Source organism: Petaurus breviceps, unplaced genomic scaffold, assembly GCF_028583685.1.
Source record: "Petaurus breviceps papuanus isolate PSGF00001 unplaced genomic scaffold, PetGlider_PUasm1.0 90760, whole genome shotgun sequence".
Lineage (NCBI taxonomy): Eukaryota > Metazoa > Chordata > Mammalia > Diprotodontia > Petauridae > Petaurus > Petaurus breviceps.
Window position 1 is genome coordinate 8,442,883 of NW_027187338.1, and position 16,781 is coordinate 8,459,663.

A 16,781-nucleotide genomic window follows, 5' to 3' on the forward strand; every position below is an offset into this window, starting at 1 on the left:
CACTGAACCACCTCAGCCTGCTACTGAGAGCTGTCTCTTAGCCTCATTGTATACCACACTTCATGTAGTTTACATTCAAGCCAAACTGGACTGTGCACTGCTGGTTCTCGTTCTGTCCTTCCTCCCGTGCTCATAACGGACTCTCCTCTATCCCCTTTTATTCCACCTCCATCATAGCCTTTCCTGACATTCTACTCCTTACAAGTGAAAGTGATCACTAGCCCTCTTATAAAAACAGGTAAATTTGAAAGGGAATGTTATTGCCTCACAAAACTGCCCTGATCAAACCCAATCTGGAGTTTTGTATCCCATTCTCTTTGTCACACGTTAGAAAAGTTATTAAAGATGTCCCTTTCAGATTTTTTTTTTATTAATTTGTTTCCTTTTAGTTTACAGGATTCAATTCCTTGAATTTCACATTTTGTCCCCCTCCCTTCCCTTTCCCCCCCATGGCGGCTTATAGTCAAGTATAGGATCTGTAAATACTTTCACATTATACATTGGTCAGGTTATAAGGACGGATTGTACCAGCTGGAATGAAAAATGGCAAAGAGGACATAAAACCAAATAAGAGAACGAAAAAGATCAGGTATTTTGCTTCCACCTGGATATAAACTTAGTTCTTTCTAGTTCTTTCTCTGGATGCACATTTTTCTCTCCATCATGAGTCTTTTGGGATTGACTTATATCACTGCATTGCTGAGAAGAGTCCAGTCTATCAAAGTTGGTCATCACACATACGTTGTCTGTAATTGTGTACAAATTTCTCCTGGTTCTACTCTTCTCACTCAGCATCAATTCTTTTAAGCCTCTCCAGGTAAATATGAAGACTGCCTGCTCCTCGTTTCTTTTTTTTTTTTTTTTTGGGTTAACAAGCTTACTTTAATCAGTCAGACATATATCTTTTACCTTGTTCGGGAGAAAAGGTCAGCACCCTGAACCTCAAAGTATACAGGCATAATTATCAAGATAGAAACATCAAGTAGACAGAGTTCCAAACTGTCCAACCATTACATCCATACCCAGTCAACATCAGGGTTTCCACATTCTGGGTTTTTCAAAGCCGGGGGACTCTCAACAACGGCTTCCCAGAATTCAGATCAAATCACAGAACACTTGTCAAAGTGAGTCCCAAAACAAAGCTACACATCAGGGCTTATATAGCCTTCTCCTGGCTCAGAGAATGTAACAACCTTATTGACTCACTGGCCAATCAAGAAGTATCTACTGAAAAACAAGCCTCCCACCCCAGGCTTCACATGCACTTTAGCCTAGGGGCCGGGAAGATCTTCCAAATCTGCATTCCCATTACATTCAGCCCCAAGATCTTTCATGCCCATAGCATAGACAATTTACTTTTGAATTAGCATTAGACATCTCTTAGGTCACATTTTCAAAGTACAGAACTAAAGTTACCAAAGTGGCCACTGGGCCTTAAACAAACACAAAGTACATAGCATTATCACTTCAGTTCAAAACAAGAGTTCAAATAAAGTTGGGGGGGGGGGGCGTGTCATTCCCCTCACACAGCTCCAGCCTCTGCTTCCAAGTACAGAGAGGCTGGGCAACAAAACCAACAAGGTGGGGTCCCTGGGGATCCAAGGCACTTCATCCCACCCACCATAGTCACAAGTCCATCCTCCCCCTGGGTCCCAAACTGTGGGATGCAGCCAGGAAACACACTCAGTGCCCCTGCTTTGCTGCTCAGTTCTTATCTGTTCCTGTGGCTGAATTCCAAACTCCTGGGCTCCTTCTCCTCCCACAGGCGGCAGCCACTCCTGGCTTCTGCCCAGGTCCCGATGCAGGCAGCTCACCATTCCCGCTCTCAGCTCAGCGAAGTCTGCATGCAGGCCACTCTTCTCTCCTGATCCACGGCTCCACAGAATCACAGCTACCACAACTGGGAAACAAACAATTATCCCAGTCCCCATACTTTCCTTTTACTCTGCAGATCCTGTTCGTGACGCCATTTTGTAGCAGCAAGCACCCCAGCATTCCCAGGGTAGCTGCTAGCACAGGTTCTTGGATCTGCTTTGATAAAGGAAAGCAACCCAAAATGGGTTAATAAGCTTACTTTAATCAGTCAGACATATATCGTTTACCTTGTTCGGGAGAAAAGGTCAGCACCCTGAACCTCAAAGTATACAGGCATAATTATCAAGACAGAAACATCAAGTAGACAGATTTCCAAACTGTCTAACCATTACGTCCATACCCAGTCAACATCTGGTTTTCCACATTTCAAAGCCGGGGGACTCTCAACAACAGCTTCCCAGAATTCAGATCAAATCATAGAACACTTCTCAAAGTGAGTCCCCCTGCTCCTCGTTTCTTATAGCACAATAGTATTCCATAACATGCATATACCACAACTTGTTCAGCCATTCCCCAGTTGATGGGCACTCCCTTAATTTCCAATTCTTTGCCACCACAAAAAGAGCTGCTATAAACATTTTTGTACATACGGGTTCTCCCAGATTTCTTTTGGCACTTTGTCTGACTTTCCTTTGCCCTGTCACAATCTTCCTTATTTTATAACTATGTACTGTTCCCCCTTCCACCTCATTCAACTGTAAGTTTATCGAGGGAAATAACTATAATTTTTCATCTTTCTATTGAAGTGCCTAGCATAGCACCTTTTGAATAAGTTTTTAAAATTTTGATTCACAAGCAACAACAAAAAAACTCTCTACTAGGTACTGGGAAGAATATAAAGATGAATAAGTAGTTCCCTGTCTAGTAGAAAAGATAGGGATATATCCACAAATAATTATGATACAAGGGAGAATGTGGTAAGTTCTGTAAGAGGTACAAACATATTGTTTAGTGATTCTAATTAGATGGAGATTTTTGGCTGGGAAGATCCAGGGAAGTCTCCCTGGAAGGGGCAGCATTTGAAATAGACTTTGAAGGATGTATAGGATTTCAGTAGGCAGTAGTTGTGGCAGAGTAGGAGGGGAGTACATTCCAGGTGGTATGTATAGTAGTACTGAGGCTGGGAAACATGGAGCTTTTTGGGAAATGCAAGTAGTATGGTTTGAATGGGATACACAAAGGAAAGGACATTAGATCATGGAGGGGCTTGAATGCCACAGAACTTTAATTGGTAGGCCATCGAAGGCTTTTGATGAGACTGATCTGATCATGCCCTTCAGTAGGGTACCTTCTTTAGAGGGTGCTGGAAATCCAAATTAAGTTCCCAGGCTGGAAAAATCCAGCCCTAAGCCTCAGGTCTCCAGGCCCCATTGGTTTTGCTGGGGTACTAACTCCTCCTTTGGGAAGCAAGTCAGAGGACTTTTGCATTTTGACTCCAGAGCTTTCATGTTTCTAAACTTTCCCTATTCCCTGAACCCTAGCCTAAGGTGCTGACTTCCCTTGATCTTTGGGATCCCATGGATAAAGTTGACTACTTGAGTTCAGAACTCCATTGCACTCCATTCTAATTACCTGATTTCCTTTTTTTCCCCTGCCACTACCAGTTTCCTAATAGGGCAAAGAAAATCATACAGATTCAGAAATAACTACATTATGATGCCATTATTAGAAATATATTTTCTTAATCTCATACTGAATGACATCTAAGTTTCTCTAACTTAAATGAAGTTGCTCAGGCATTAGCGTGCCTTACCTGCTAGCCCTCTTATAAAAACAGGTAAATTTGAAAGGGAATGTTATTGCCTCACAAAACTGCCCTGGTCAAACCCAATCTGGAGTTTTGTATCCCATTCTCTGTGTCACACATTAGAAAAGTTATTAAAAATGTCTGAAGGGATATAATGAATATGGAGCAGGCCCTGGAGACCATGTCATGTAAGGGTTCCTTGAAAGAATTGGGATGTTTAAGCACTCCAGACAGGAGAGTTGAGAGGCAGGAAGGCTAGAGAGTGAGACAGCCTTTCAGATACTCAAGGCAGCTGTCATATAGAAGGGGATTATCAGATTTGTTCTGTTTGGCTTCAGAAAGCAGAACTCAGAGAAGTATATTTATACATAATACACTTACATTACTTGGCATGTACTTGTTCATGAATTTATTTCCCCCACCACTTCCCCTTGAAATACAAGCTTCTTTCTGGTAGGGATTATTTCATTCTTTATATATTTATCCCTGGTACCTAGCACTGGGGCTGACACATAGTAGACACTTAATAAATGCTAGTTGATTGATTGAATGGAGAGAAGTTGCCAGGAAGAGAGATTTTAGCTTGATCAACGAAAGTCTTCCAGACCATGAGAGCTGTCTAGATAGTGGAAGGCACTGGGCCTGGCACATAGCAGACACTTATTAAGTGCTCGTTGACTAGAAGGGACTGCAGAGGGCATAGGGTCCTGGTACTGGAGGTAATCATGGAGCTGGAGCTGGAAGGGCATGTCGACATCATCTTGTCCAGTCCCCTCATTTTACAGAGGGGTGTTGTGGAGGGCATTCTCACTTGTATCTGGGTTAGACTAGGTAGTCTTCAGTGTCCCTTTCCATATTTTAAGATCATGTGGCTCTTTATGGTTTGGGCCAACCAAGAAGCAAACTAGGAATCTAGGGCCTGGAGTTTTCACCTTGATTGTGCTAAAACCTTGCCAATGGACTATAGGACATGACATCTTCACCTTTTGGAAGGCTTCTTCTTCCAAAACTGCACTCCTCACTTCCTAAGACTGCTAAGGAGAGAAACTGAGGCAAAATAATACAAGGTATATGACAGACATTCAGTAAATACTTATTGGATGAGTTGGTAATAGTACACATAGCCTTGTTAATAGAAATGCTTCCTAAGGGGATACTAATTAGCTTTGTCTTTTGGCAGAGAGAGGAGGGAGATACCCAAGTTCTACTGTCTCATCTACTAGTAGCTCCCTTTGGACCTGTTATATACAAGGGAAACAACATTTGTATTGAGCGGAGTTTATTGAAAGTAAATTCTCCCTCCCCAACCATTCTAGCTTAATGAATTTTGTAGTTCAAGTGTTTTGTTTTTTTAATAAATTCTAATTAAATTGGCACGGTGAAGGCAGAAACAAGCCAGTAACATTAGACGTTTAGAATTGAGTGACTTGGTATCTATTAAATGTTGACCAGATAACAAGGATCACTGGAAATAAGATGGCTCTTAAGTGTTTTGGTGGCTCTCAGGAAAGTTTTTGTTTCAAGCTAGGAAAAGAGCTATGTGAAACTTTCATTCCTACCCCCTAAGGTTTTTGACTGCACTAAGCTTAAATTAGAAGATTTATGTCCCTGAGCACATCATGAATGTATATCCCAGAACTCTTACTACCTCTTTCTCAGCTTACCCTCTCTAGAAGTTTTTTCCAGTTTCCTATTTTTCAGTTCTTTTCTAATCCCGCCTCACTCCATTTGACCATAGTCAATCCTATTTGTTGGTCCTTACAGTTTCTGTAATCTGTAGGGTAGTAAGATTTGAAACCTCTTTATTCTCTCTTTTCTTCATAGATCACACTCTACTTCATTGTACAGTATGACTTGTACATTTTATTTCTTGAAAACATTGATGAATTAAGTTTCACTGTTTCTAAATTAAGTTTCACAGGTGCTATGAGAGATTTACATGTGCTTATGACTGGGTTCTATCCCAGGACCTCTAAAGTCAAGTACTAAGAAATCAAAAACTATCTTTTTGTAGAATAGAAGCCTGGTGGAAGAATAATGTCTTGCTCATGGCTCTCTATTTCTACTTTATATAATTAGTATTTAATATAAGCACCGAAGGAGAACATTTATTTATTCTCTGAGGATGTCTAGTAGAAGTAGGTTCAGTGGGTAGAGACTATAGGACCATAGATTTCAGATCAACATGAAGAACTTTCTCATAACTCGTTCTGCACAACTGAAATCAGCTTCCTGGTGAAGTAGTCAGTGCAACATTAGCTGAAGAGTTCAAGCAGAGTTAGAACCACTGTAGAGATCATTCCTGTAATTCATGGGATTTCACAAGGAGTCCTGTAAATTGGCAGAATCTTAGAATTGGAAGGTACTTTGGAAGCTATTTAGTTTAAGCTGTATCTGGGAAGGAATCCCTACCTGATAAACCAAATAGCAATGAGTGGTCAACTAGCCTCCATTGGAAGACTTCTGAGACTAATGAGATGCTTACTAGCTGTCAAGACAGCTCATTCTCTATTTGTACAGCTCTAATTGTCAGAAAGACAGAAGGGACCACAGACAAGTGGGACAACTTTGAAAGTTGTGTGTCAAATTTTTTATATACGTAAGAGGAAAAGCAAGCTGTTCATAATAGAGATTCACAGTTCCTTGTTTTCACATTCCTCTTTTGGTCTGCTTCATACATAGAAGTACTCACTTTATCTGGTGTTTGTTACATCCAAAATAAAGAAAGTTCTTCCTTTTATTAGGTTGAAATTTTCTCTCTACTGCTCTTGTCCCCTTCTTACTAGTTTCTTCTAGATAGTTTAGATTCCTTGAATCTAAACTACTTTTGGCACTGAATTAATCTGCTTGACTTTTCTAAGATTTTTAAAATCTTAATTGGTGCTTTATTTGTCTGTTGAACAGATTTGGGTACAGTCTCATTTTAGTGACAGACAGAAATGAAAGTCTTGCAAGGTGGACTGAAATGGTCTTCTTTTTTTTTAAAAAAAAGTTATTTATTTTTAGTTTACAATATTTAGTTCTACAAGTTTTTGAGTGTTAAATTCCCACCCCCACCCCCAAGACGGCATGCAGTCTGATAGAGGCTCTACATATACATTCATATTAAACATATTTTCACATTAGTCCTGTTGCAAAAAAGAATTCTAACCAATGGAATGAATCATGAGAAAGAAAAAACAAAACATAAAACCAAAAAAGAGAGAGAGAGAGCAAGTAGTCTGCTTTGATCTGCATCCAGACTCCATAATTCTTTTTCTGGATGTGGATAGCATGTTCCATCATGAGCCCTTTGCATTACTGAGAAGAGTTAAGTCTATCAAAGTTAGTCATTGCACAGTGTGACTGTAACTGTGCACAATGTTCTCCTGGTTCTGCTTCCCTCACTCAGTATCATTTCATATATGTCTTTCCAGGTTTTTCTGAAGTCCGCCTGCTCATCATTTCTTATAACACATTGGTATTCCATTACATTCATATACCACAACCTGTTCAGCTATTCCCCAGGTGATGGGTATCCCCTCAATTTCCAGTTCTTGGCCACCACAAAAAGAGCTGCTACAGATATTTTTGTACATGGACAAAAAGGACATGTGGATCCTTTTCCTGGAAATGGTCTTTTTGCAGAGCTCTCTGTGACCAGATGGAGTATTGAGCAAGCTTGTCCTTTGACCTCATGGTTCCTTAAAATGTTTGCAGAAGTGCAAGGTTCTTGTTTACCATTATTTTGGAATGGGAGAACTGAGTGAACTAGCTTTCCACACACAAGAAAATGCCTGCAGCCTCACTACTCCGAAGTACACATCCGCTTTTCCCAGAAAGCTCTACATGCCAATGCCCCCAGGGATGGTGAAAGACTTTGAGGATGAGGACTCTAAAATACACACCAGCCATCATGTTCTAGCTGCCCTTGCTTTGGCTTTTGTGTTCCACAAGATGACTCTTGCCAGACTGACCTTAAAATGAAACTGTGTATGTGTGTGTGCATGTTTGAATTTATCTTTCCTACTTTAGGCTCCTGAATGAACTGCTTCCTTATGGGGCCAGTCTGTTTTCAATCTGATTTCAATGTTGGTAAGCACCTTCTGGTTCAGTGTAAATCAATTATTATCCCATTTCTTCTGTTTGTTGAAGCATAGATTCTAAATGATCATCTATCAAATCTACAAAATTAACTTTCTTTCCCACCATGTGCCTTTTTCTTCTAAAAGTGGTGTCAAGGAGTGGGGATGGGGGGAGGACACAAAGACTGAAGGAAAAATCATTTCAGTTGTATTTTGGTTAACTAAGATTTTACTGCATATATATCCAAGATGATAGAGTATAGGGTCTGCACATCTGAAGAGCCCTTAGAGATTGGGTACTTTGGTGTTTCTCAACCCAGACTTTGGTTCCGACCAGTAGAAAAGTTCAATTATCTACTGTTGATCACTTTAACTTTGTAGCCTCAACACTGTAGTTCTGGGGACAAGGACTGCAAAGCATGAGAGGAGGGAACCAGGAATAGAAGCAGCAAGGCCCAGAGGAGAAAGCTAATTCTTTTAGGTATATGAGTCCTAAGGAGTGGGATCTGAGTTTGGCTACAAAAGATATAAGAAGGTGCCTCCTTCCTCTTCTTTGAAGGGGCAGGAGATGCTAGATATGGAGCTCTGCACAAAATGTCTGACTTTTTTTATGTCAGTTTTTCTGCACTGGTTGTTCCCCTCTTTTTTTATTCTTTGCTATAAGGGATTAGTTTCTTCAAGGGAATTTGGAGAGACATGTTGGAAAATGTAGATGATCAAAAATCAAAAGGCAATTATTAAAAATTATTTAAAAATAAAAAATGGTTTAAAAATATGGGGACTTTTATTGTAAAGTATTGTGGACCAATAAAATTTTGCCATAGATTTATAGCTAAGAAAAACACTGATCTAGTCAGCCCCCTAATTGTGCTGATGAGGCTCATACAGGAGAATGGGACTTGTCCTAGGTCTCATCTCCAAAGTCTGCCACTAAGTAGCCATCTGACCTTGAGCAAATCCCTTTACTCTCTCTGGGCCTCAGTTTCTTCATTTGTAAAGTGAGGGAATCAGATTTTTTTTTTTGCACTTAATAGTATTTTATTTTTTCCAATTCCATGTAAAGATAGTTTTCAACATTTATTTTTGTAAGATTTTGATTTCCATATTTTTCTCCCTCCTTCCCTTTTTTCCCCCTTCCCCAAGATAGCAAGCAGTCGGAATCAGATATTTTTAAGGCCACTTCCAGTACTCTTCTGGGATGTCTTAGATTCGCCTATAGTAACATCTCATTCAACTGATCAGAATTTATTAAAATATCTTACCTTAGATTCTGCTTCTAGGAGAAACAGGAATATGATTTAAAAACAAGCAAACCAACCTTGATATAAGGGATTCATGCTTGGCACAGCACCTGGCACATAGCAAGTGTGCCAAATACATGGTATTTTGTCAGAAGACTTGGGTTCATATTCCCTGCCATTTACTGCCTATGTGACTGTGGTAAGTGGTGTAACCTCTTTGGGCCTCATTTTCATCAAGTATAAATGGAGGAGCTGGACTGGATGACCTCTAAGCTCGCCGTTGAAGCCCTAAATCTATGATCCCATGATTTTCATTTTAAACATAATTTCCCCCCACACACACACACAGCTGTACATTGTGCATTTTGCCATCTATACCTGTGATTTTAAGCTGTAAGGACTGATAAAAAAGATTAATATCAGGGAAAAATACTGGGCTTACAGCCAAAAGTCTTGGGAGGGGGCGGGGGAGTTCTAAAGCTCAGCTTTGCCAGTTAATACACATGTGATATTGAGCAAGTCACTTTCCTTCTCTGTGCCTCTGTATCCTCATCTATAAAATGGGAGAATAGGGCTAAATTCTATGACTTGTCTCTAAATCCTGTCACCCATCAATGCCATGATAGTCAAAATGAAGATTTCAGGAGCCTGCCAAAACCTGTCATCAGGAAGGAGTTAGTTACTTCTGTTTTACTAAGGCAAGAAATTGGAATGAGTACATCTAAGAAAGATTTTCAACAACCTATGTTGAAACAACAGAACTTTTTAGTTACTTCTATGTTACCCAAAGCAGCCCCTGAGCACTTTAGTTAGATGAGGTTTTACTGTGATGCTTTTCTTTCCCAAAGTTAACTAGCTTATTTCTGTGTATGTCGTTCATCTCAGCAGTTTTGAGGCAAAGCAGGGGATATAGAAACCATCTCCAATTAGATAGTTTGGGGCGTAATGCCTGTTGGTAAGGGAGAGTCTCTTTCCCCATAGAAACAACCCTGTAAATGATGGTTACATTCTGTCTAGTCCATGGAATAACAGGTCAGATTTCCAGAACACTTGTCGGTTTGCAAAGTGTACCAAGTGTGGATGTAACATTATATGATCCACACAGTGAGCACGTATGGTCGGGAATGTAAATCCCCATTTTACAAAGGAGGAAATGACCCCAGAGAGGGTAAATGAGTTGCCCAGGGTCTCATGGGTGGTAAGTGGCAGAGGGGGTATTCAAGTCCAGCCCATTAGATGCCAGATCCAGTGCTTCTGCCAGTATTGTCACCACTATAGAGAGCAGAAAAGGAGCACAAGCTAGCACTTTCTGTTTCGGTTTCTAGTAATTTATAACTTTTAAGAGCAATAGGTAGGTTGAGTGTTGTTCTGTAACATGCTCCATCTGTGAAGCAGAGGTGGTGCAGAAGCACATTCAGCTCTCTGTTACCTTTGGAGAGCCCTGCCCTCTCTTTGGCTCTCAGCATCCTCACCCCTACAACAAGGAGGTTGAGCTCAATGAGCTTGAAGGTTTCCTCCAAAGTTTGGACATTCTGTGATTCTCTTACCCAGGTTGTGACTAACTTATAGTGGCTCTGAGATCCCCTGAACCTCATGGAGACCCTCAAATCTGTTTGCTCTCATGGTACCACTGACAGTACTAGCGGCAGCAGCAGAAGGTAGGCCCTTTCTGTGGACTGCTCAGAGCCGTGTGTTCAAAAAGAAGTTTCCTTTTCTCTTTATGCAAAATGGGGTGACAGAGGCACAGAGCTCCAAAGTTATGGAAGATTTAGTCAGGCAGCGTCAGTGCAGAGCTGAATCACAGGCGCCCTGTTCCCTGACTGGGGCTCTTGCACACAGCCGCATTCTTCTGCTAATCCTGGTTAGCCACATCCCTAAATTACCTAAATCCCCACATGTCCCTTATTGTATGATGCTGATTGATGTCATTTAATGGGGGTATAAGCCCACTCTATTACCTGCTGCTGTTGTGTGAATTTTACTTTACTACTGTCTTGCTGTGAATGGCCTTGATCTCTGCAACTTGATAGTGCAGTGGTCAACTCGCTGGGTCTAGAGTGAGGAAGACCAGAGTTCAAATTTGACCTCAGACACTTGCTAGCTGTGTCTCTCTGGGCAAGTGGCTTAATTTGTGTCTCAGTTTCCTCATCTTTAAAATGGGGATAATAATAGTCCCTACCTTCCAAGGTTGTTGTGAGGACCAGATGAGATATTTGTAAAGCACTTAGCACAATGCCTTGCACATAGTAAGCTCTTATAAATTCTTATTTCCTTCCTTATGCATAATATTTTATTTAGCTCATCTCTCCTCTTTTATTGTAAAAGCGTCCCCTGTTCAACTCTTCCCACCTCTTCAGGTAGCTGTTTTCTCCTTTGTGTATCATCATCTCTAGGTGTCAAAGTTGCATTATCCTTCATTGTGTACCTTCCCTTTGTCAGATGCACCAAATTAGTAGGCCTTGTAACAGCTGCATTATCCACACGCTTTTTCCTCAGGCCTTTGGAAGTCACCTTACATCCTAGACTGCAGCTAAGTGAGTATGCAGTGGGAGACTGTAAAGAATACTTACCAGAAGAAAGCAAGCTGCTTAAAATCCCATCATTTCTAGAATACCTTTATTTTTTCCTGTGAACCTTCTAAGACAAGCTTCCATTCAGTGGACCAAGTCTAAATCCTTTCTCAAGGGACTAAACTGGCTTATCTCCAAGAGTTTTGGACATTTTTACTTCCATCTCTCTCTGCCTGTTTCCCTTATCTCAGAAAATGGCAGATATAAGGAAAAGCTGAAAGTGTGAGAGCCACCATTGGCAGCTAGCAGGATTTAGAAAGTTTTGTTTAAAAAGAAGCTTACAGCAAATGCTCTTTGCTTAATGGGGAAAAAAGAATCAAAACTCCTTAAGTCTGTTTGAACTTCTCTAGATATACTTAGCCATGAGAGCAATGCAACCTGCCTTCCCACTTAGCTTTGCCCAGTCACATCCCACCCCATCTGCCCACCTATCTCCTTAGATGAACAAAACACAGATATCTGGGGGCGGCTAGGTGGTGCAGTGAATAGAGTACTGGCCCTGGAGTCAGGAGGACCTGAGTTCAAATCCGGCCTCAGACACTTAACACAAAAACTAGCCGTGTGACCTTGGGCAAGTCACTTAACCCCAATTGCCCTGCCTTCCCCCATCCAAAAAACAAAATAAAACAAAACACAGATATCTGTTCAGAACATAGAATCTTGGAATTGGAAGTGGCATCAGAGGACAATTTAGTCTATCTTCTTGCCCATTGCACAAATCACCTCAACTGTGTCCCTAAGAAATAGTCAGTTATTCAGCCTCTGCTTGAGCACTTTTAGTCACAGTGAGCTCACTACCTCCCAAGGCTGTTTATTTCATTTTTGGACTGCTATAATTTTTGGTAAATTAAAAATCTAGAGTTCTGAATGAGTATTTCCTCTTCCTTATGACAGCCCTTCATCTGTTTCAAGACAGCCATCCTGTACCCCACTCCAAGTCTTTCCTCTAATTCTTTCATTTGTTCCTAATGTGTTTTCAATCCCTCATTATCTTAAACAAACATGTTGTAGATACTTCTCCCAAATACTTTGATATATTAGGATAAAGTCCTAGCAGTAGAATCTCTGGGTTTACAACTCTGATCAGTTTTTTGGGTTTTTTTTTTTTTTGCTTTTTGGAGGGCAATTGGGTTTAAGTAATTTGCCCAAGGTCACATGGCTAGGTTTTTTGTTTGTGTGTGTTAAGTGTCTAAGGCCGGATCTGAACTCAGGTCCTCCTTACTCCAGGGCCAGCACTCTACTCACTGCGGCCACCTAGCCGCCCCAATTCTGATCAGTTTTATGATTCTTAGGCTTGTTTCCATGTTACTTTCTAAAGGTTTGCATTAGTCTGCAGTTCCACCAATAACGTATTAGAATCTATTCCCTCACAGTCCTCCAACAACAGTCAACTCCCAGGCCCCATTTGAAAACTTTTCTGGCTTGGGGAACATCTGCCAGAAATTACTTTCTGCTGGCATAGCCTAAGAAACCAGTCACCTCCAAGGCATAACAGAGCAGCAGAGGAAGGCTTTCCTGGAAGGTCCTGAACATACTAATAATGTTTGTTGAATGAATGAGTAGCAAACCTTGTGTGTGTGGTACTACCCTAAAGGAAACTGAGTCACTAGCTATAGTCTGCTGCTTCTCTAAATGGTATAAAGTTATATAGGTAAACACTAGGTTGGGAAAAGGTTTTTGTTTATTTCTCATGGGGTCATTATTGATATTTCTGGGTTGGGGCACATGTTATGGCACCTTGGGTGCTGTGACTGGGACCATGTGTTCCTTAGAAGGTACAAAAAGGCCATGATTACCATGGGGTGTCATGTAAAAAATTGATAAGATTCTAACAGTCAGCTAAATGATGAACAAAATAGACTCCTTCTCAGTTTGGTAGGCAGGGAACCCAGTAGGGAGGCCACTATGGCTAATGTACAGTTCATGTTTTTGCATCTAGTTTTGCTCTTTGCATAGTGGTAGGAATTAGCTAGCCATGTATATTCAAGGAGTCAATGATGCTAACTTTTTATTTGAAATGTAGTCTTTTTACTGTTTTTGAAACCTAAATTTTACATCTCCTAAGTGAGAATAGTAGTGTGAAAACAGCACACAGTTCTCCAGGAATCCTCTTTTGCTCAGACCCAGGCTCTGGCTTGTCCATGACCTTGTGTGTCTGCCTCTCTGCACTGATGCTTGTAATTTGGAACACATGAGCCATTTAGAAAGTTTTTATGGACTCGCTTTTGAGCAGTTTAGAAAAGCCATACATGTTTCCATAGACAAATTCTGAATATGACTCTTTATTTGGTGGCAGCAAGGTATGGGAGGCTTTTCAGTGTAGCAGAGACTAAACTTGGAATGAAATGGGTCTTTGCATCCCCCTTCTGCCACTTCTTAGCTATGAGAATCAGGAGGTCACCTACTGCAACTTCCATCTTTGACAGAGAAGTTGAATCTCTGGAGGTAGAGGGCCTTGCCCAAAGCAGCACACAGGTAATAAGTAACAGAGCCTACATTTAAACTTGTCTCCTGATTTCCCTCACCTATCTGGAACTCATGTCTTAGGGGAGAGAGTTGCCCTGCATGATCTTTGAATCTCTAACTCTGGTACCCTGTGTGGTTCGACACCCTGTGGTTTTGTACTAGGTTGAGACTTCAGTTAGAATGAGTCCCATCTGGTGATTGTAAGAAGGAAGAGAACTCTGCTTTTTGGGATGTCTGGTTTAATATCAGCCTAGCACCCAAGTACTATTTCTATAAAGGAGATTCTCACTTTTTATTGCTTTGAATTTCTGAGATCTAACTTTTCTCGACATTATTTGCCTCCTTCAGAATTTCTGTCAAACACTGCTTTTTTATTTCTAGTATCTAACACCTGCAAAGTTTCACTATTGCTGTTTCAAGTACAAGACCTTTTTGCTTTGGGGAGATAGTGTCAGGCATTGGACTGTGGAAAATAACTCAGTATCTCTTCTTCTTGCCCACTCCTTCATTCCTCCTCAATATAGCATCATCATTCTGTTACCCATATTACATATGTGGAGTACAGTGAAGTGGGAAATGAATATTTGCATTTCCTTTAGGTTCTGTGGCAAATATCTACAATCTTAAACCATTTCTTTCCCTGTGTGACTTCCAAAGAAGAGGGGGCTAGTAATTCAGGGCATTTAAGAGATGTCACTCCAATCCATTGCAGGGGCATGAAGGAAATGATTTTATTATGGGTTTTTGTGTGCAGTACGTGTCTGAGAATTTCATTGTGTTCAGGTAGGATTGTGAATTATTTGGCAGTTTCCGATTTAATTTGTTCCTGTGGCTTAGTGAAGCAGGGACACCAACCCAAGTGGAAAGCAGCCTATTAAGTGTAGCACTGTTACATGTTTTATAGACCTTGTTGGGGGATGGTGGGGAAGACTGTAAACAAAAACCTGAATTTCCTCATGGACCTTGGGCTTCATCTCTACATGTCTCTTGTTGTTCAGTCATCTCAGTTGTGTCTGATTCTGTGAGCCCATTTGGGGTTTTCTTGGTAAAATTATTGGACTGGTTTGCCATTTCCTTCTCCAGCTCATTTTCCAGGTGAGGAAACTGAGGCAAAAGGGTTAAGTGACTTGCCCAGGGTCACATAGCTAATAAGTGTCTGAGACCAGATTTGAACTCAGGAAGATGTGTATTCCTGATTTCTGGTCCAGTACTCCATCTACTATGTCACCTAGCTTCCACAACATATCTCTTACTGGTAGGAAAACTGAGATCTGGGCCCTTCAGCAGTTGTAAAGCCCCTTAGTATAAGAGCTTGGTAACCAGGTAGCAGCTATGAGACTCAGAAAGATAGGAGATTGAGTGGAAGTTTACATTGCTTTGCAGTCCCTCTTGGGCTTTTCTCTTCTCATTTAATTAAAGGAATACAGTTATCATACAACCTATGGGTTTGGGTTCTGACATTGTCAAATAACAGGAAAAGAAAGCCTCTTGGTTCTCTAGTAGTCTCAAAGGTAATAAAAGGTATACTCCACTGAGCTTTTCTGGTCTCTATTCTAGTGGAAACATAGAAGTTGTATGGCATTCTTCTCATTTGGAACCTCCCTCTATGGACGGAGTCTTGCCCAGCATAACAAATAACCAGCCCTTTCCCTGACCCTCCTCATAGGACCACGATGGGCCTCCTGGAACATTGGTGTATTCATCTGTATCCGATGTGCAGGAATTCACAGGAACCTCGGTGTGCACATTTCCAGGGTGAAGTCAGTCAACCTAGACCAGTGGACACAAGAGCAGATTCAGGTAATGGACACAGCCCAGTTAGCACAGCTGCCACAAATGTGATGGCTGGTAAGCATTCCCTTCTGTGGAGGGTGGGTCACCAAAGATGTTAGGTGAGCACAAAGGCCACAGAGCAGCTCTTCATTTGGGAACATGCCCCATTGGAGGCAATAAGCAAATTAAGTTGTAATTAGTGTTGTTCTGTCCTAGATAAGATAGTAGATGGTTGTCAGGAATTACTGTGGTCACAAAATATGTCATCTGGTGATAGTGACTTTTTGAGCTTAGCCAGACTAGTCTTCAGCCGAGGGACATGGTTTCTTACTGGACCCTTACTCAGAAGCCTTTCCGGCTTGGTAGTAGAGCTTGTGCTCCTCAAGAGCTCAAGGCTCTTCCACAACATAATGAGGCATTGGAAAAGGACTCAGTGGAGGAAGTAAAAAAGCAGAAGTATCTTTTAAACTGCCTCTGGGTCAGAACTGATCTTGGTTGGTGGAGGGAATAATTATAAATCATCAACATATTGACATGATGACAGTCAGAGCTTGGTTTTCCATCTTTCATAAGCAGTATGACCAAATGGAAGCATGTTGTTTTTTCTTTTGCCTTTTATTTTTTTTGGAGGGGGGAAGGCAGGGCAATTGGGGTTAAGTGAACATGTTTTTTTTGATAGAGTGGATTTGGAGTTAGGAGACATATATCTAGGCTCTGCCACTTGTGACATTGGGCAAGCCTTTCTCCTCTCTGGGTCTCAGTTTTCTCTTCTGTAAAATGAGGAACTTGAACTATATTGTCTCTAAGGTCCCCTCTAGCTCTAAAGGTCTTTGACTCCCTTTGAAATTTCTCCCTGGTTTCTTTGGGATAATTTGGGCTACAGAACTAGTGCTGGGGCTACGCCCTACACTTTTTCTGGCTTTCTCTGCAAAGGTGTGGATAAACAGTATATTTTTGTGACTATTACATACGTATGTAAAACTTCATGCATTTACAAAGACCACTTCAGTCATGCATCTATACCTTTTTTCCCTGCAGACCACCT

General features: G+C 41.1%; 1 protein-coding gene and 1 long non-coding RNA gene across 3 annotated transcripts in view; one reads left to right on the forward strand and one right to left on the reverse strand.

Moving 5' to 3' along the window:
* Positions 1-16,781, forward strand: part of SMAP2 (small ArfGAP2) — a 59,486-nt gene that overhangs the window by 24,792 nt on the left and 17,913 nt on the right. For both annotated transcript variants that reach the window (XM_069068066.1, XM_069068065.1), the window contains exon 2: positions 15,630-15,763. Coding sequence is in view for 1 of the 2 variants with exons in the window: in XM_069068065.1 (XP_068924166.1) it covers positions 15,630-15,763 (134 nt within the window). In the remaining variant the exon portion in view is untranslated. The remainder of the gene's footprint in view (positions 1-15,629; positions 15,764-16,781) is intronic.
* On the reverse strand, positions 845-3,397 carry LOC138146297 (uncharacterized). Its single transcript, XR_011164450.1, has 2 exons — positions 2,103-3,397; positions 845-909 (listed from the first exon to the last, which is right to left on the reverse strand). It is a non-coding gene; the product is annotated as an uncharacterized lncRNA (long non-coding RNA).